At 55.6% G+C, this 19,801-nt stretch overlaps 2 gene segments (V, D, J or C); both read left to right on the top strand.

The window, feature by feature from the left end:
* The window catches only part of LOC128587757 (immunoglobulin heavy constant mu-like), a 107,912-nt gene extending 93,366 nt beyond the window's left edge, over nt 1–14,546 (top strand). The window contains 6 exon segments of the C gene segment in view: nt 10,170–10,481; nt 10,598–10,936; nt 11,188–11,505; nt 11,650–11,982; nt 13,989–14,104; nt 14,285–14,546. Of these exon segments, the coding sequence occupies nt 10,170–10,481; nt 10,598–10,936; nt 11,188–11,505; nt 11,650–11,982; nt 13,989–14,104; nt 14,285–14,293 (1,427 nt within the window).
* Nucleotides 1–19,801, top strand: part of LOC128587758 (immunoglobulin heavy constant mu-like) — a 358,544-nt gene that overhangs the window by 119,379 nt on the left and 219,364 nt on the right.

Consider the following 19,801-nt stretch of genomic DNA (forward strand, 5'->3'; position numbering starts at 1 on the left):
GTGGGTGCATAAGTGTGGCTGTGAGCGCCTCAGACCAGGGCTGCATACTCTAGTCATCATGGCCTGTGTAATCTTGCCCACCCTCTCTAGCCCTGGGGCCCGTGCTGGGGGCAGGGACGTGGGGCCTGGCTAGCGGAGCCTGTAAATATGTGGGTTTATGTCTGGATGGGAATGGATGCTGTGTCCCCCTTTGATGCTTTGGGTATCTGAGGTGCAGGGACCCTGGTCACCGTCACCTCAGGTAAGATGGCTTTCTTCCTGCCTCCCTGGCCAGGCCCAGCCTCCTCTGTACTAGAGCTGGAAATGAAGTGTCCAGAGGATCTTTAGTCTTCAGGTCCACGCAGGGCAGGGTACAGGTTCTAACGATGGCATTTCTGAGGGGTTGGAAACCCACTGCAGGATGAGAGGGCAGAGTCATGCTCACATCTGGGGACACAGGGAACTCAGGAGCAAGGTGTGTGGCCATGGCAGGCCAGGCCCACGGCAGGGCATGGGGTTTTTATACATCCCCAAATGGGACCCGCAGAAGTGTAATGACTTTCAGTACTGGAGCCTGGGGATCCAAGTCACTGTCTCCTCAGGTGAGTCTCCCCCCTCCCTCTCTTGGTCAACTCTGAGGGGTGTTACTGCATTTGGGAGGAAAATAAGGTCTGTTTGGGTCTCAGGTCAAGAAGGACCAGGGGCAGCCTGGGGGCTCAGGAAGGGGCCTCCAAGGGGCCAGCCACTCACAGGTCATAGGGCAGAGGTTCTAGACCCCAAGGGTCTCTGTGGAGCCCCCTCTCTGGGCTGTACCAAGGACTCAGCCAGGTGCCAGTTCTTGCCCGGGTCCCTGGCAAAATTGTCACAATGTGTCAACTTGATGCTTGGGGCCAGGGAGTCCAGGTCATCGTCTCCTCAGGTAAGCCCTTCCACTCCCTGTTCTGACTGCACTTTGGTGTGGAGAGACCTGTAAGACGACGACGGCCGCTGACCTAAAAAGGCAGAGGGATGGGAAAAACCTAACCTGTAGAGATAGCTGCTCCCCAGAAACAGATGACGCGCTAACTGCTTGTACTACATTAGGCAACCTATAACGGAGCCCCTTCCCTAAGCCCGGGGGCCCCCTCCTCAGCCGGTGAGACTCAGTACAGAGGCGTCCCTCCAGGAGGGTTTTAGACTCTGTAGGGAAGATGAGACAATTAGGCTTTCTTGCCTGAGGGCCACAAGGAGCCAGATTATTTTGAGTAAGGATGATTAGTCAGGCAGGTGTCCGTGCTTTCTTAAGTAATGATCATTAGGCGTAATTCAGAGCCACTGTTGTTCTGGCCACTACTTAAGGCTTTCCACCCGGGGGGACGCGGGGGTGCTTGCTCACCTGTCCTCCGCAAGCTGCCTGCAGGGCACCCCACGGGTCTGTTTGAATTCCGTGTGAACCTTCCTCCTCAAACCCTGGCAGTACAGATTCCATTTCAGGAGAAAGAAGAGGAAAGAAGAGGAGAGCTTGCTTTTTTCTGAGCTGTATTATTTCTACAATAAATGATCCTTTTGTTGGTGTCCTCGTCCCTGCTGGTCAGCGGCCCTGCGACACCGACAAGTGGTGCCGAAACCCAGGAATCTTCTCTTCTCGTAGACGTCTAAAGGTAAGTGCCTGCGACAAAAGCAGGGGGTGGCCCCATAACTAAGACAGGAGGCCGGAGTCCGCGACCAAAGCAGGGACCGCGTTCAAAAGCGGGGGTGTGCACACATCATTTGCCACGACAATAGTGGCGGGATCATTTGCTGCGATCACAGCAGCGGGATAGGTTAAGTGTCTTGTCTTGTATTGTGTGTTTTTCGTTTTGTCTCATGATAATTGTCCGAAATGGGTAATGAAACGTATCCAGTGCGGCTCCAAGCCCCTCTTCAAGAATTGTTAAAACGCAATGGGACTCCATTGAAGGATAGGACTGCCAAGGTTTTTGTTAAGACGGTGGCAGAGGCTTCCCCTTGGTTTTTGGAACGGGGCCAACTCACCCCCCGCCCCCACCCCACCCACGTGACTGGGAGCGCCTAGGCCAAGACCTGAGGCGTCAGGAACAATTTGAGCCCCTTCCCACGGGCACCATGGCCATTTGGGCCTTAGTAAAAGGTTGCCTCGCCATTACCAAGGGCAGATGCCGAGAGGCAATATTAGAAGGGAGTCTAAAGGACAAACAGCAGCAGACCGTCACTGCCTTGGCCACCAGACCAGCTCCCCAGTGCAAGTGCACTGGAAGGATATTCTCACCGGCCAATGGCGTGGCCCAGACCCGGTTCTCATCTGGAACCGAGGTGCAGTTTGTGTCTTCCCACAGGATCAGAACACCCCGGTGTGGGTCCCGGACCATCTCACCCGCCCAGTGAACCCATCACGCTATGAAGCTCCGGTCACAGAGTCACGCGGAAACATCGCGTTGCTGTTGCCGCAGCCCTCACTGCCGCCGCCACCGCTACCGCTGCCCTGGCCACCGCAGTCCCTGCCACTACCACAGTTAATCAACTCTCCGCCTCGGTCGCAGAGGCCCTGCGCACCCAAAGTGCCGTGGATGGACACCTGCGCGCTGGACTGCTCCTACTCGACCAAAGAGTGGACATTTTGCAGCAAGGAGTACTTGACATGGAGAGATACCTCTCCCTTGGTTGTTTGGTTTCCCTGCCCTCTCTGTGTGTTACACTCACTGTCTTTGAACCTAATGATACCCTCCGCAATGCTTCCAAGCAACTGTCCCAATACCTCCTAGGGACTTGGGATGCGGACTTCGAAAACTTCACCCGCCTAATGCTAGATCACATAGTAAACATAAATAGCACTCGAGTACAAGTGGCTTCCGCACAAGACATTCTGGGAGTAGTGGAAACCATAATCTCTCATGCCCGTAACTGGGCCTGCACCGCAGCCTTAGGCATTATGCTTTTGGCTGCCGTGGCCATGGGCATTGAGTTTGTCCATGCCCTCCGCCAAAGACAACAACGAGATCGAGTCATCGTCCAGCAGACCCTCCTCGCCCTGTAATCGGGAGGCTCCCCCCAGATCTGGCTAAACATGCTGGACCAGTAGCCAATGACGGGTAAGATCCCCCTGACATAGATCAACCTAAGATAGAGAACAGGCCATCGTTGCCTGTACCCTCCATGACGGGTAAGACTATGCTCGAGCACAGGGACAACCTAAGACAGGCATGGTCCCAACCTACAAAATTAAATAAACAAAAAAGGGGGAGATGTGGAGAGACCTGTAAGACGACGACGGCCGCTGGCCTAAAAAGGCAGAGGGATGGGAAAAACCTAACCTGTAGAGATAGCTGCTCCCCAGAAACAGATGACGCGCTAACTGCTTGTACTACATTAGGCAACCTATAACGGAGCCCCTTCCCTAAGCCCGGGGGCCCCCTCCTCAGCCGGTGAGACTCAGTACAGAGGCGTCCCTCCAGGAGGGTTTTAGACTCTGTAGGGAAGATGAGACAATTAGGCTTTCTCGCCTGAGGGCCACGAGGAGCCAGATTATTTTGAGTAAGGATGATTAGTCAGGCAGGTGTCCGTGCTTTCTTAAGTAATGATCATTAGACGTGATTCAGAGCCACTGTTGTTCTGGCCACTACTTAAGGCTTTCCACCCGGGGGGACGCGGGGGCGCTTGCTCACCTGTCCTCCGCAAGCTGCCTGCAGGGCGCCCCACGGGTCTGTCCGAATCCCGTGTGAACCTTCCTGCCTTAAACCCTGGCAGTACAGATTCCATTTCAGGAGAAAGAAGAGGAAGGAAGAGGAGAGCTTCCTTTTTTCTGAGCTGTATCATTTCTACAATAAAGTGCCCTTGATCCTTGTGTTGGTGTCCTCGTCCCTGCTGGTCAGTGGCCCTGCGACACCGACACTTTGGGAGACTGGGGGGTCTTGGAGTCACGAGATCAGAACCACCAAGGCACTTTGGAGGTCAGAAAAGAGGGCTAGATGGAGGGTCCCCCTACAAACAGGGCCTGATTGGGCCCCTGCTGTCTTTGGTTGGGCTGGGGTAACCTTTTCTGCTTTGCCTGGTGTTATTGGAGGCTACCACGGCTGTGTACAGAGAGGCTTCTGTCCCACTCTCACACCTACCTCCCAAGGCAGGGCCTGTCTGGGGTGATTTAGGGGCTGTCTTTTAGGGTCAGACTTCCCCTCCGGCAACGGTCTGGCAGTGAGGGGTGTCTGGGAGGCCGGCAGCAGGTCCCAGGACCCTCTGGCCCGGGCAGGGAGTGAAGCAGGCAGACAGCCCGGAAAGCAGTGGCTGGGACAGCCAGCTTCCATGTGGCTCCTGGAGACAGGCAGGTCTCTGGGCTGCCGGAACAGCGCCTGGCTGGCGCCAGGGGGTTTCTGTAGAGTGAGGATGGAGATTACCCCATTGTGACTACTATGGTATGGATGTCTGGGGACAAGGGACCATGGTCACCGTCTCTTCAGGTAAGAATGGCCACTCCAGGGCCTTCATTTTCTCCTCTTGCCCAGGGTTTTTCTGAGCATTTCAGGCTGGTCCGTAGGACATGTGCCGGAGGGGACTTGGGAGGGCCAGCCAGGAGGGATGGGGACTTGGGCCTGGGGGGCTTGGGAGTCTCCCTGATTTCCTCTTTAGAAACAGGAATTATATTGGCATGTCTGGTGGGCCTGGGAGTGCATGTGGATGCAATGCTAGTACAGACCAGGGCTCCAGGGCCAGAGGGCAGTGCGGCCATGGCGGGTGATGTGTAGTTGTCGGAGTCAGAGCTGGCCAGGGATATGTCTCAATAGTGATGTTTAGAGCCACAAAAACTCGCATGGAATGCACAGTGAAATATTTTCTTTATAATGGTGATAGATTGTATTTAAAATTTGTTAGAAAGAGAACTGTCTGAACGAGTGAATCCCTTGGGCAGGATCTTGCAGCCCTGGGCTTGGTCTTGGTGAGAGTCCGGGGTAGGGATCACTGGAAAGGGTGCCTGGCAGGGACCCAGAGCTCAGCACTGCAGGGAAGGGCCATTCCCGAGGAAATGATTGCTCCTCCTCAGAGGCCCACTTGCTAAGTCCTAAAACACAGGTTATCTTTGAAGTGCCTCCTGAGAAAAATGGCTGAGAATATTGTGACTTTAAAATGTGAGAGATTTTTCAAGTCTATTCAATCTTGTTAAATGTCAAAGTATTTAAAATTCTTATCACTGAATTAACAACCACGAGCCATGTCTTTCCAACTGAGGCTGCTGCAGGTTCAGCCGAGAAACAGTAGCACAGTGCTGTCCAACCCCAATGCAGGACTGAGTTTTGACAATCATAAATCAAGTTTACTTTTAGATTAATTGATATAAACTTGGAGTAGATGGTCAGGTACAGCCAAGATGGCTGTGTGTGGGCCTCGGAAGCCTGCAACAGGTGGCAGGAAGCAGACCACATTGTGAGTCTATTTTAAGAAGCAGAAAAACACAATTGGGGAATTTATAGCTTATGGTTATGAAGAAGTGGTTTTCAAAGGTTTTGCCCAGCCTTCAGATCTGAAAATGTTCCACTGGGCAAAACAACACCTGGCAATTTGCATTTCTAAAATAAGGCAAGTCTGGCAGAAACTGGAAAAAGCCCTTTTTAACTATTTGAATTTAATTTTTCAATCTTAGTTTACCAACTTCCAGTTTGTTCACACTTAGCTTATCAGCTTCTAAATTGTATTCATTTTTTAGAGTAAGGTATTTAAGAACTTAAACAGTCTTGGGGATAGTTTATTAATGTATTCATAAAACTTTGTAAGTTATGTTGTTATTCCTTCATATAATAATTAGCCTCAAACCTTTTTTCAATACCAGAAAGTATAATTTTTCTTTAATTTTTTTGTTTTTACTTATTATGGACACATAATAAGTATAGAAAGTGAAGCATTATTTTTATAATGACTGAGTTTGCAATTTTTAAGTTGATCAGTTTTCTCTTTGTGATTAAAAAAACACTGATATTCTGATAAAGTTGCCTTCAGTATTTTTCAGTATTTTTTAAAACAACTTTCCAAATAATCACTTTTGGATAAATTTTAGGTGAAATGTGTGTAATTGTCCTGAATTATTTCAGTTAAAGATGTTAGTTATTGGATAAAGCATAACTCAGGTGTATTATGCAAAAGAAAGGGATTTAGGAGCACGTTAGGAGGACGGCTGGACCAGGGTCCTGTGGAGGGCCTGGGCAGGCCGCCACTGGCTGGCCTTGGCTTCAGGTCTCCCAGGACCACCCAGAGCTCGGAATGTGCAGTGGTGACTTCAGTGGAGGCCGGCTGGCTCTCCATTAGAAACTGGCCACTTCTAATGGACTTGGAGGGATTACTCCAGGCAAAAGACCCAGCGACATGGTAAGAGAGAGGCAGCTGCCACTGCCAAATTCATTTCTCTTAAAAGTTTGTGTTTCATGTTTTGTTTCTACTTGAGGGAGAATCGATCTGTATTACTTGAAGAGGGGAAAAGAGGCTTATTCCTGTGAGTCCTTTGAGTGACCATGGGCTGGGTCACTCACATTTAACTTTTCCTAAAGAACATTTCAAGGAGAAAATGTCATGATCTGCTCTATTGCCTAGGAAATATGGAGTGCAAGGCCCACGGCTACCGCACATGGGGAGAGCAGGGCCTGCACTGTCCTTACTGAAGTTAAAAATGCAGCTTTGAATTTTAGATCATTACTTCATCCTAGAAAGTAGCTCAGTCCTTCCAAAATGATGTATGGTGACCAGCAAAATTTTAGGTGTCAAATTTAGGTGAAATGCCTTTCCTGGGTCATCACTAGTGATGGTTTTTCTCTAGAGGTAATTTAGAACAGGGGCTTACTTTAGACTTGGAAGGGAGCAGTCCTGGCCTGGGGAGGCCCAGGAGAACTTCCCCAGTGCTCAGTGTGGAGCAACCCTCTGCAAGAGGAACTTTCATTTTTTATCATAAGGAAGACTCCTGAATTATTGATTTAAATCACAAGATGTCTTTTAAAGTTGCCATAAAATACTCTACCCAAGTAGGGGAGGTTAGTGTCTATTCCCGCTGCTTTGCAGCCAGCACCAAATGCAGCTGGGCAGGGGGCCTGAGACTCATGTGCCAAATAGGGGGAGATGCAGGAGCTAGAATCTGGAGGGTGGGAATCCTGGAAGGAGGTGCTTGAGCTCAGGCAAGAGGGTCTGCTGCGCTGACCCTTTCAAGCCATTCTACCTAGAATTCAGAAACCGGCTAGGATGGATAGAGCTGCCTTGGGTTGGCCTGGATTAACAGGACTGAGCCTGACAGAGTTGAGCTGAGCTGGGCTGAGTTGAGCTGAGCTGAGTTGAGCTGAGCTGGGCTGAGCTGGACGGAGCTGGGCTAAGGTGAGCTGGGCTGGACTCAATCTGGGCTGAGCTGGGTTGCTCTGAGCTGTGCTGAGCTGGGCTGGGCTGAGCTGAGGTGAGAAGCTGGGCTGAGCTAGGTTGAGCTGGACTAAGCTGAACTGGGCTGAGCTGAACTGGATTGAGCTGGGTTGAGCTGGACTGAGCCAAGCTGGGATGAGGTGGACTAAGCTGAGCTGGGCTGGGCTGAGCTGGGGTGACCTAGGTGGAGCCAAGCTGTGCTGAGCTGGGTTGACCTGAGCTGGGCTTGACTGAGCTGGGCTGAGCTGGCCTGGACTGATCTGGGCTGAGCTGGCCTGTACTGAGCTGGGCTGAGCTGGGTTGAACTGGGCTGAGCTGGGTTGAGCTAAGCTAGGCTAAGCTGAGATGGGCTGAGCTGGGTTGACCTGAGCTGGACTGAGCTGGGTTGAACTGGGCTGAGCTGGGTTGAGCTAAGCGAGGCTAAGATAAGCTGGGCTGAGCTGGGTTGACCTGAGCTGGACTGAGCTGAGGTTGGCTGAGTGGAGCTGAGTTTGGCTGAGCTACGTTGAGCTGAGCTAAGCTGGGCTAAGCTGGGCTAAGCTGGGCTGAGCTGGGCTGAGTTGAGCTGGGCTGAGCTGGGTTGAGAAGCTGGGCTGAGCTGGGTTGAGCTGGACTGAGCTGAGATGGGTTGAGCTGGGCTGAGCTGATTTGAACTGAGCTGGGCTACAATGAGCTGAGCTGGGCTGGGCTGGGCTGGGCTGAGCTGGGTTGAGCTGAGCTGGGCTGAGCTGTGTTGACCTGAGCTGGGCTGAGCTGTGTTGAGCTTAGCTGGGGTAAGCCGGGTTGAGCTGGACTGAGCCAAGCTGGGCTGAGGTGGGTTAAGCTGGGCTGGGCTGGGCTGAGCTGGGATGACCTGGGTGGAGCTGAGCTGGGCTGAGCTGGGTTGACCTGAGCTGGACTGAGCTGAGGTGGGCTGAGCGGGGCTGAGCTTGGCTGAGCTGAGTTGAGCTGAACTGCTGGGCTGAGCTGGGCTGAGCTTGGTTCAGCTTAGCTGGGCTGAGCTGAGCTGAGCTGAGTTGGGCTGAGCTGGGCTGAGCTGAGCTGAGCTGAGTTGGGCTGAGCTGGGCTGGGCTGGGCTGGGCTGACATGGGTTGAGCTGAGCTGGGCTGAGCTGGGTTGAGCTGGACTAAGACAAACTGGGTTAAGGTGGGCTAAGCTCAGCTGAGCTGGGCTGAGCTGGGTTGCCCTGAGCTGCGCTTGACTGAGGTGGGCTAAGCTGGGTTGAACTGGGCTGAGCTGGCCTGGACTGAGCTGGGCTGAGCTGGGTTGACCTGAGCTGGGCTTAGCTGAGGTGAGCTGAGCTGGGTTGACCTGAGCTGGACTGAGCTGAGCTGGGTTGAGCTAAGCTGAGCTGGGCTGAGTTGGACTGAGCTGAGCTGAGCTAAGGTGGGCTGAGCTGGGCTGAGCTGGGCTGAGCTTCACTGAGCTGGGCTGAGCTGAGCTGGATTGAGCTTGGCTGAGTATAGCTGGGCTGAGCTGAGCTGAGCTTGGCTGAGCTGAGCTGGGCTGGGCTGAGCTAAGCTGTTCTGGGCTGAGCTGAGCTGAGCTGGGCTGAGCTGAGCTGTGCTGGGCTGAGGTAGGCTGAGCTGGGTTGAGCTGAGCTGGGTTGAGCTGGGTTAACCTGAGCTGGGCTGGGCTGGGCTGGGCTGAGCTGGGCTGGGCTGAGCAGGGCTGAGCTGAGTTGAGCTGAGCAGGGTAGATCTGAGCTGGGCTGAGCTAAGTTGAACAGAGCTGGGCTAAGCTCAGCTTGGCTTGGCTGAGCTGAGCTGAGCTGGGCTGGGCTAAGCTAGGCTGAACTGGGCTTGGCTGGGCTTAACCGGACTAGACTGAACAGGCTGACCTGAGCTGGGCTGAGCAAGGCTGGGCTAAGCTGGGTTTGGCTGGGCTGATCCGGGCTAATGTGAGCTGGGCTGAGGTGAACTGAGCTAGGCTAAGCTGTAATGAGCTGGGATGAGCTAGGCTGGGCTGAGCTGAGCTGAGCTGAGGTGGGCTTGGCTGGGCTGACATGGGCTTAGCAGAACTGGGCTGAGCTGAACTAAGCTGTGCTGGGCTGAGCTGGACTTGGCTGAACTGGGATAACCTGGACTGGGCTAAACTGGGCTCAGCTGAGATCTTCTACCCTGGCCTTGGTTGGTGGTTGATCTCCCTCTGTTACTCTAAGGTGAGTTTGGTCCCACAGGGCTGATCTTGCCATTTTGTCTTGACCAATGTACATTCATTAAGCTGCTTTAGGCTAGAATTTCCTCAGCTGGCATCTGCTGGCTTGGGGGACTGTCCTCCTCTAAGCTGTGCTGGCTTTTCCTGGTGATCCAGATGGATGTGGGCATCAGCTGAGCTACATGTGCACTGGGTCCCCTTCACACTCAGCCTTACTAACCTCTGTCAGACCTGATGTACCTATCCAGAGGACTTAGTGGACTGGACTGAGACTAGCTTGGGCAGCTGGCTGGGGGAAATGTTCCCTCCACTTAGGCCCCAAGGTGCTGGGAGCTGCGTGTACCAATACCAAGGCTTTAACGCCACAGAGGGAGGGCAGAGCTGGCCCAGGGCCAGCAGCAGGGGCCAGGGGTGCTTCTTCTGCCCATCCTAGAGCCCTCAGGCTTTCCCTGTGCTGGGTGCTGTGTTCTGCAGGAGGTCGGTGCTCAGGTGGTCTCCCTGCCCCCGAGCAGTATCGTAGGGAGACCTGAGGCCTCACTTCACCCTATCACCTGGGCCTGTGAGGGGCAGCCACATAGGTAGGTACACAGAGACCCCTGCCTGGCCAGGCCCAAGGACACAACTCCTCAACCCCTTCTCTTTGTCTCCTGGATCCTCAGGGACTGAGAGCCACCCACGGCTGTTCCCCCTGGTCTCCTGTGAGAACTCCCTGCTAGACACGAGCACCGTGGTGCTGGGCTGCCTGGCCTGGGACTTCCTGCCCAGTGGCGTCACCTTCTCCTGGAACTACAAGAACTCATCTGTCATCAGCAGCTTCAGGACCTTTCCAGACATCCTGAGGGAGGGCAAGTACATGGCCACCTCGCAGGTGCTGCTGCCCTCCAAGGATTTCCTACTGGGCACAGACAACCACCTGGTGTGCCAGGTGGAGCACAACAAAGTCAAAAGGAACGTGAACGTGCCTCTTCCAGGTGAGAGCTGACAGCTCCCCACCCCCACACTGGTAACTAACACCCCGCATGGCAGAGGCCTGCTTGGCCAGGGCAGGAGGGAGCCGTCAGGCTGACACCATGTCCCCTCACTGCAGTGATTCTGGAGCAGCCCCCCAACGTGAGTGTGTTCATCCCGTCCCGCGATGCTTTCTCCGGCTCCAGCCCCCGCAGGGCCAGGCTCATCTGCCAGGCCACAGACTTCAGCCCCCGGCAGGTCACAGTGTCCTGGCTGCGTGATGGGAAGCAACTAGAGTCTGGCTTCTCCACAGACCCGGTGGAAGCTCAGGCCCAAGGGTCTGGGCCCTCCACCTTCAAGGTTACCAGCACACTGACCATCAGTGAGAGCGACTGGCTGAACCAGAATGTGTTCAGCTGCCGCGTGGATCACAGAGGCCTGCCCTTCCTGAAGAATGTGTCCTCCGTGTGCGGCACCAGTGAGTAGCCTGTTCCCTAGGGCAGCGCCCACCTCCCTTCACACACACACACACATACACGCAGGGGGTCCTCCTGGGTTTCACCAGCGCTGCCCGGCATGCTGCCTGCTCTTTGGTCCTCACTTCCCAGCGTGGTCAAGGCAGGGCAGGAGGGCAGGGCCCCTTCACTGGGACCCCTGGGAAGGCAAGCCACACATCCACCTGGAGCCATACCCGGCAAGTCGCTCAGACCAGCTTCCTCTCGGCTGCAGGTCCAACCACGAACATCCAAGTCTTCACCATCCCTCCCACATTCGCCAGCATCTTCCTCAGCAAGTCCACCAAGCTGTCCTGCCTTGTCACAGACCTGGCCACCTATGATAGTCTCACCATCTCCTGGACCCGCCAGAATGGCGAGCCCCTGAAGACCCACACCAACATCTCTGAGAGCCACCCCAACGCCACCTTCAGCGTCATGGGTGAGGCCAGCATCTGTGAGGACGACTGGAACTCGGGGGAGAGATTCACGTGCACTGTGACCCACACAGACCTGCCCTCACCACTAAAGCAGAGTGTCTCCAAGCCCAAGAGTAAGCCCCTGAGCAACTTCCGGCACCCTGAGCCCCCCAACCCCCTCCGTGCCCTGACCCACTCCCACCCATGCCCTGACCCTCTCATGCCCCAACCCCACAGCCCGCTGCGCCACCCCACACTCATGCTACCTCTGCCCACAGACATGGCCCTGCACAAGCCTGAAGTCTACGTGCTGCCCCCGGCCCGGGAGCAGCTAAACCTGCGGGAGGCAGCCACCATCACCTGCCTGGTGAAGAGCTTCTCCCCTGCAGACGTATTTGTGCAGTGGATGCAGAGGGGGCAGCCTGTGTCCTCGGACAAGTATGTGACCAGCGCTGCAAAGCCTGAGCCCCATGCTCCAGGCCTCTACTTCGCCCACAGCTTCCTGACCGTGCCCGAGGAGGACTGGAACTCGGGGGAAGCCTTCACCTGTGTCGTGGCCCATGAGGCCCTGCCCAACAGGGTCACTGAGAGGACCGTGGACAAGTCCACCGGTAAACCCACCCTGTACAATGTGTCCCTGGTCATGTCTGACACTGCCAGCACCTGCTACTGACCCCTCTGGCCCACCGACCAGCCCACGCTCTGGGTGGCCAGTCACTCTGTGCTTATGTGCAAACTAACCACATCATCAGAGTGAGATGTGCATCTTATAAAACTTAGAAATAAAAAGATCCTTTCAAAATACATGGTTCTGAGTACACAACCCTCTCACCTGCTGGGTCTGTGGCTATGTTGCACCCACCCCACACCCACCCTGCATACCACCCTCCACCACAACCCCTGCCCTGCCTCAACCTGGTGCCTCCAAGCAGCCCCAGTAAGGCCTCGCATGCCTGACAAGTGCTCACAGCTGCCCAAACCCAGGCGCACCAACAATCCTGCTGCTTCCAGAAAGTCATCAGAAGGCAGGGCCTCATGGGATCAGGCAGCACATGCATGTGGTGGGCACACATGCACAACACACACAGAGACACATGCAGAAACATGCACACACACTGACGCACGGACACAGGTGTGCAAAAGACACAGATGTGAACATGTGTGCAAGCCCGAGAACATGAGACAGACACGTGCAGGCACATGCCTACACACAAGCGATGCACACACACAGGACAGCCCCGCGCCCCTCTGTCACTCGGTGCCTCTGCCTGGTACTCCGCGCTCCCATGTTCTGCTCCCTGCTCCCCCAGCTCACTGGCTTCCTGCCCAAGGTGCTACTTGTTCTCCTGTCTCAGCTTTGAGGGCCCAGCCTGGACTCTGATGAGAGCTACCGTGACCAGGCCAGGGCACAGGCTCCCAGGGCCTCCCTGGGCTGAGCCAGCTGCAGCTCCTCAGGGAGACCCAGGCCCCCAGTACCCACCTACGAGCAGAGCCATGGTTCGGGCCGTGTGCTGAGGAGCTGCAACATTCCTACTTTGGCCCTAGAGTGCAGGCAGCTGTCTCTTTCAGCCTGAAACTTCAGGAAATGCTCAGAGCCTTTCCTGAGGCCCCGGCAACCACCCCCGCTGCCCAGGCCCAGCAGGCAGGGAAGGCAGGGGCCTGATCCAGGTCTCCACACCCCACAATGGCACTGACCCCCACTGGGCTGCATAGGCCCTCCCCACACGCTTGGCCCATTGGGAGCCTAAACTCCAGATGCCCCCAAGTACCTGTCTGTGCAGGGCTACAGACCCCCACATGTCCTCGTCCCTCTGTGAAGCTCAGCTCTCAGTTTAACTCAGTCCCAAGGGCCATCGTCCTGGTAGGGAGGACAAGCCACCAGGACAGCTTCACATGGGGATGAGGAAATAAGGGGGCACTGCTCAGGCCCAGGCATCCTGCCTACCCACTCCAATCCACGGGGATAGGAGGGCTCCTTCCCGTGTGGCCCTGGCCATGATGCCCCTCCCCCACAAAAGCCCAGGACATACTGGCTGCCATTCTGCTGGGCTCCCAAGTCTACTCCCTGTCCACCCATTTGTCCATGTCTGTGTCTCTCATGCTCACTCTGCCTCCCCAGAGGTCCTGGGATAAGACTCCAGGGTCACAGCCCTGCTCAGCCTAAGCCCAAGCCCACCCCCTGCATCAGACTATCAGGGACCCAGCCCATGCTGGCTCCAGACTTGTGCAGACTGAGCCTGGAACTCCTGCACCCAAGGAAAGACAGTGGCAGGCTACCCCAAAAGTGCACACAGGACTCACACCTTGTACATGGCAACCACTCCTTGCACATGAGGTTCAAACCTGGTATACAGCACCCACACGATGCACACAGGGCCCACACAGTGCACTCAGGGCCCACACCATGTACACAGAGTGTGAGCACCCCCTCTGTCCCTCCCTTCCACTGCCTCCCAATCTACCATGCTCAGTGCTGCACAGCTAAGTAGCCAAGGGATGGCTTGAAGGACAGTGTCTCCTCCTGCTCAGGTCCTGGGAGGCTGACTTTGCTCTGAGGTCACTCCACAGGGCCAGCCATGGACACTTGAGCCTAACTCCTGCCTCTGTCCCCTTGCAGAGGGAGAGGTGAGTGCTGAGGAGGAGGGCTTCGAGAGTCTGTGGACCACCGCCTCCACCTTCATCGTCCTCTTCCTGCTGAGCCTCTTCTACAGCACCACTGTCACCTTGTTCAAGGTAGAGCAGCCCAAGGGCACTAGGCTGGAGAAGGTTGTATGCAGGTAGTGTGGTGGCACAGAGCCCAGCCTGTGCTGAACATCAGTCCTGGGGACTCTGGGATGCCTTCCTGCCTGGTCATCATGGCTACTCCTGCCCCAACAGTGGGAAATGCCATCTGTACTGTCTCTGTCGCCTCAGGTGAAATGACCACCCAGTGAGAGAGTGTCAGAGACCAAAGAGACGGACCAGAAAGTCTCTGCTGCGAGCCCAGAGCACCTGCATCCCGTCTTGTGCCTTGCTGTGCTTAGATCCTGCCCTGCAGCTCTGAGCTCGAAAAGCGGCTTCTGTCTGTCCAGCCAGGTGCCCACCGGTGTGGGGTGGTGTGTAGGGTCTGCCCAAGCCTATGCTGCCCTGCACACATTTGCTGCCCTAAAATAAACATGTGTATTTTATCTCGTGACACTGATCTCGAGAGAAGGATTTTTGTTTCTTTTCCCAACCCTTCATGCTGCCTGGACATCTTGAGGGGGACCCTGATTCCTGAGGGAGCTGTGGGAGAGGGGCTATCTCGGCACAGGCTGGTGGGACAAGGCACCAGGAAAGGGCCCGTGAGTGAGGCTGGGGCTGGCCATGCCTGGTGGGAGGCAGGCAGGAGGGCAAGAGAGGTCTCAGAATCTCTCCCAAACACCATCTGGTCTCGAGACAGACACTCAGGCCTCAGGGTGTCTGACCGCGAGGGTGGGAGCTGAAATAGCAGATATTTGTTCCTTGTGGCTCTGGAGTCTGGAGGTCTGAGACCCAGACACAGCAGATTCCGGGTGTGGCAAAGTCCCCTTCCTGGTTCAGAGGTGTCTCCTCACCATGTGCTCACAGGAGGATGGGCTGAATGGATCACTGTGGTCCACTTATAAGGCCGGCAGTCACCCTTGTAAGACCTAAACACTGCCCTGCCCCCTGCCAGGGCTGTCACATGGGCTAAGGATGTCCACCTGTGACTTTGGGGCACAAGCACATAGTCCACAGCAGCCACCTGGGGACCAGGTGGCGACACTCAGCAGGTGGACTCCAGGCCATGGGGCAGGCATTTGAAATCAGGGTCAGGAGTTTGGGGTCACAGGGCTGTGGTGTAGAGGGCCAGGTGGCACAGGCCAAAGGCAAGGTCAGGGGAATGCAGAGGGCAGGTGGAGGGTGGTAGCTAAAGTGCAGAGGAGCAGGGCAAAAGGACTCGTCCAGGATGGTGTCTTGGGTACACATCCTGTGTGGGTTCCTAGAGGAGACCATGTAGGTATTGAACGGTAGCTCTGGGCACCTGTCATGGGGTATTTGGGGCCTACTGTCCCTCCCACTGCATGTGACTCCACAAGGTCATGGCCAGCTCCACAGAATCCCAGCTGCCTGAGCTGGCCCTCAAAGAGTGAGTGTCCAGGGGAGCATGGGATCTGCACAGCTGGACCCCAGGGGATGTCCACTCTACAGCCCTGAGCTCCCAGTGCCTCCTTCCAGGCTCGGGCTTCACTTTGGTTAAGTGGCTCATTATAGACTCAACCTCTCAGGCTGGGGAAACAGTGAGGGACCCACACAGACAGGACATACTCTGAGGACTGGGCAGGAGGCCTATGCAGGCCACAGGGCTGCTGGCTCAGGACCACAGCTGTGGCTGCTGTGACACAGTAAACAGAGTACATGGCCGAGACAGCATGCACTTGCTGTTCCCAGCTAGAGACCAGTCTGGAGACCAGGGAGATTCTGGCCCAGGCCCCGCTACCTCCCGGCAGTGGCCCCTCATCTTCACATGGCACTCTCCCTGCTGTGTGTGTGTCCAAGTGTCCCCTTTCTCTGCAGACGCCAGGGATATGAAGCCCACCCTGCTCCAGTAGGGCTCCATCCAAACTTGGTGTCACCTGCAAAGGCTGTATTTCCACATAAGGGCACTTGCTGACATCCTAGGGGTTAGGAATTCAGCACAGGATCCCGCAGGGATACAGTTCGGCCTGTAACAGACCACCCTCCTGGCCCCTGACCTCAAGTTCTCCTCAACACAAAATACCTTCATCCACACCAACAACCTGAAGATTCCTGACCCATCCCAGCATCAGCTGTGAGGCCACAGTCTCATCTCCAAGTCACAAGAATCAGGTGTGCACTGAAAGTCCTGTCTGTGTGTGGACCTGTGAGACCAGATAGCTATCTGCCTCTGACATGTGATGGTGGGGTGGGTGTGGGGTGGACACCCCTCTCCAAGGGGGAATTGGGAGAAAGGAAGGAGTCCCAGGTCCCAAGAACGTCCAACACCCAGCGTGGAGAATCCCATTAGGTGCCAGGCTCAAGACCCCTGCCTGGGGTGGGTGCTCTGTTCTCCCGGACTCCTGGGCCAGACCCCCTTTCAGGCCAGTGGCCACGTCCTGACAGCCCCCTCGTCTGTGGCTCTGACCTCAGAGTCAGGCTTACTTCATTTTGTCTGCTTCCTGCCCCCAACCCAGCAAGCATCGTTTCTGTGGGTAAAAACCCTCCAGAGCCTTGCCAGGTCCCTGTGAGATTCTCGGGGTCCATGTGGTCAGGCAAGTGCGTCCTGCACAGATGTCCACTGGGTGATCTGTCTCCACTCCCAGCTCCTGTGGGGATAGTCGGTGGGATCCACCAGTCACACGTCTGATCCTGTGACAAAGGTGCCCAGACAGCCCCTCAAATCTGCTTCTAGAGCACGTGGGGGCAGACTCAGAATCTCCCCTCCTCAGTCGGTGGTTCTTCCTTGTGACAGCTCCCTCCTCCATTACATCTGCCCTCACACGTTTGACTGTGAGCAGCAAGGAGCCATCAGGCTGTGCCTGCAACACTATGCTTAGAAACCATCTAGCTAAATATCCAGCTCCTCACTCACCAGTTCTACTTTCACCAGGTAGAGGAGGGCATCCTGCAAGCGCTGTATGGGAGGACCCCTCCCCAGCTCTCTGCATGGTCCTCACTTCTGGCCAAGGCCTCAGCAGAGGCTCCCAACACATTCCTCTTGCAGCAGGGTCTGCTCAAGACCTCAAGCGCATCTCTCATACGACAGAGACTTCTCTGTAGCTGTCCTCTTCCTTTCTGAGCCCTCACCAGAATGAGGGCTTCAATGTACAAATTTCTACCGATGGTCTTCAAGGAAAGCCAGGCTTTCTCCGCCATGCTCCTCAGCACTCTCCCAGCCCCTGCCCAGTCCCCAACCCAGAGTAGTCTGCTCTAGTTATTTCCCAGCCCTGTGGCTCATTCACAGCTCCCACAGCCCTTAGTGTCCTCCAGAGCCTTGCCAGCCCCCTGTGAGATTCTCAGGGTCCATGTGGTCAGGTGAGCACATCCTGCACAGATGTCCTTTGGGTGATCTGTCCCCATTCCTGGTTCCTGTGGGGATAGTCGGTGGGATCCAACAGTCACACATCTGATCCTGTGGCAAAGGTCCTGCTCTACATGTAGGTGCCATGGACAGCCTGGCTTGGCTGCCCTACGGCCTGGGTCCTCACCTGACCTGGAACAGACTCCAATCCACCCACACCTGTGTTGGGCAAGTGGTGAGAAGCTCTCTGGAGGGGCAGATGGCCTATAGGAGACTGGAGGGAGGGGACGCTAGGGCAGTCAGCCCTGGCACTGTCCCTTGGGGTTGCCTGGGGCTTGTGGTTCTGTCCTCGTAGGGCTCAGGCTCTTGCCTCCCCTGCTGCTCCAGTGTGGCGGGGGGAGGTTTGCTCTCCTACAGGAGAAGCTTCTTCCCCCTCCCCATGGCAGGTTCGTTGGCTGGGGTCCTGTAAGTTATACAAACAGAGGACAGACAGAGGAGAAAAGCAGACTCCCCTGCTCCCGGAGCTCCTGCCCACAGGCCAGCAGAGAGGAGCAGCTCCAACCAGAGCTCATGGAGCCCATAGGAAAGGGACAATGGTCCCTTTTAGAGAAATGACAAGACCAATATGTGGGAGAAGCCATGGAAAACAAAAGCTACTCAGCAAGTTTGTGCTACAGAGTCTTCTGGTGCTGTCTCTAGGCCAAGCTGGCCTCTCTTACCTCTGGCGTTAAGGGTCCTTCTCCCTTCCTGGGAACAGGGGACGGGGGTGGGATTTTCCTTTGTCTGCTTCTTTTTCATCATCTTCAGCTCACAGTAGCCCTGTCAGAAGGCTGTTCTCCCCACCCCTGCTGCCCAGGTGCCCCCCACTCTGAACCCTGCCTGCATCAGCAAGCCATCCCTCCATGTACCCCTTCCCACCTGACCAGCTGGGGGCCCCCAGTGGCTGCCAGGGGTCCTACAGGGATGGACCCACCTTACACTCAAGCCGGGGTGGGGTTGAAGGTCGTACTGGGGTGCCCACAGGCCTGCTCCTCTGCCCGGCACAGAGTGGTGCTCCACACAGAGGGGCAGCCTCCACAGACATGGATAGTGGCAGGCAGTGCCCCAACTTGCTTTCTAACACACAGCAGTGTCAGGGAGGTCTTCTCATGTTAGCAACTACAGGATGATCCATGCTCCTATTAGACGGCTTCACATACCTCAAATGTGTGTCCCCTGTCCTGATGACTACTGAGGCTCCCTCTTGTCCCACTGTTGCACACCCACCAAGCAAACTCAAAGCTGTCTGCAGAATGGATTCCTAGAAGTGAAGTCTCTGGGTCAAAAGACATCTGCCTATTTAAAACTTGTAATTAACACCCAGTCTCCCACTAGAGAACAGCATGAATCTATACTCTGAACCCTGGTAGATGAAAGTGTCTTAGTGTTACTGATGTTGTAAATCTCAACTATCTCTGGGAGTACCACATTTCACAGATGTGGACATTCCCTGCATTGCTGAGGAGAAATAGCACCTCAGTCCTCGGCCCTTTGTTTTCCTGGCTGACTGCCAATCTATACATGTCCACATTAGGCCAGGACTCCTGGGAAAACTGCCACAAGGGCCCTCGGGTTGTGGAAGGAAGGCAGCACATCAGGATGTGCGGCACTGCCCTTCTAGGCAGCCTAATCTCTGCCTCCTTCTCTTTTGTAAAAAATTAATTAATCTGCACATCTCTGGGGCCTGACTGACATGCCCACATGTGCAGGTGGCATGAAGCTGGGTAGGCCCAGTGGAGCCTCAGGGTCCCTGGCATTCTGGAACATGCTGGAGAGACCACTCTGGGGATCAAGGGAGCCTCAGCCCTGCCTGCTTGGGGCTGCTGCTGCCAACACCCACCACACCCAGCAGGGCTGCTGTGCACTTGACCAACATAGCTGGCATCCATGCCACATTCCCAAGGGACTGGAGACAGGCCCACCTGGTTTGGCACTGTCCCCCCACACCTGAGCCCCCCAGGAGCCTGGGGATCACCCACCCCACCTGCGCTGCTGGCATTTCTCCTTCCCAGCCAGCCTGCCACTCCCACCACAGCACAACCCACTTGCAGCACATGAGGGCCTGAGCACCAGCCTTCCAAGACCATTCCACCCACCACTAATACCAGATTATGTCTCCTGACAGCTTGAGGGTCACCCCACCCCACTACTGCCATCACCCACACCAGGCACACTCCCCAGGGGCCTGAAGACCCACCTGCACCTGCCAATGCCATTGCCATTGCTGGTGGCTGCTCAAGCTGCCTAGAGGCCCAAAAATAAGTCTCCCAGGCCTGCACTGCACAGGGGCCTCAGGACAGGCACACTCAGCCCACTGCTGCCACCACTGGGACCCAAGGACTGGCCCACCTGAGGTCCCCATCCACATC

Source organism: Nycticebus coucang, chromosome 6 (genome assembly GCF_027406575.1).
Source record: "Nycticebus coucang isolate mNycCou1 chromosome 6, mNycCou1.pri, whole genome shotgun sequence".
Classification (NCBI taxonomy): domain Eukaryota; kingdom Metazoa; phylum Chordata; class Mammalia; order Primates; family Lorisidae; genus Nycticebus; species Nycticebus coucang.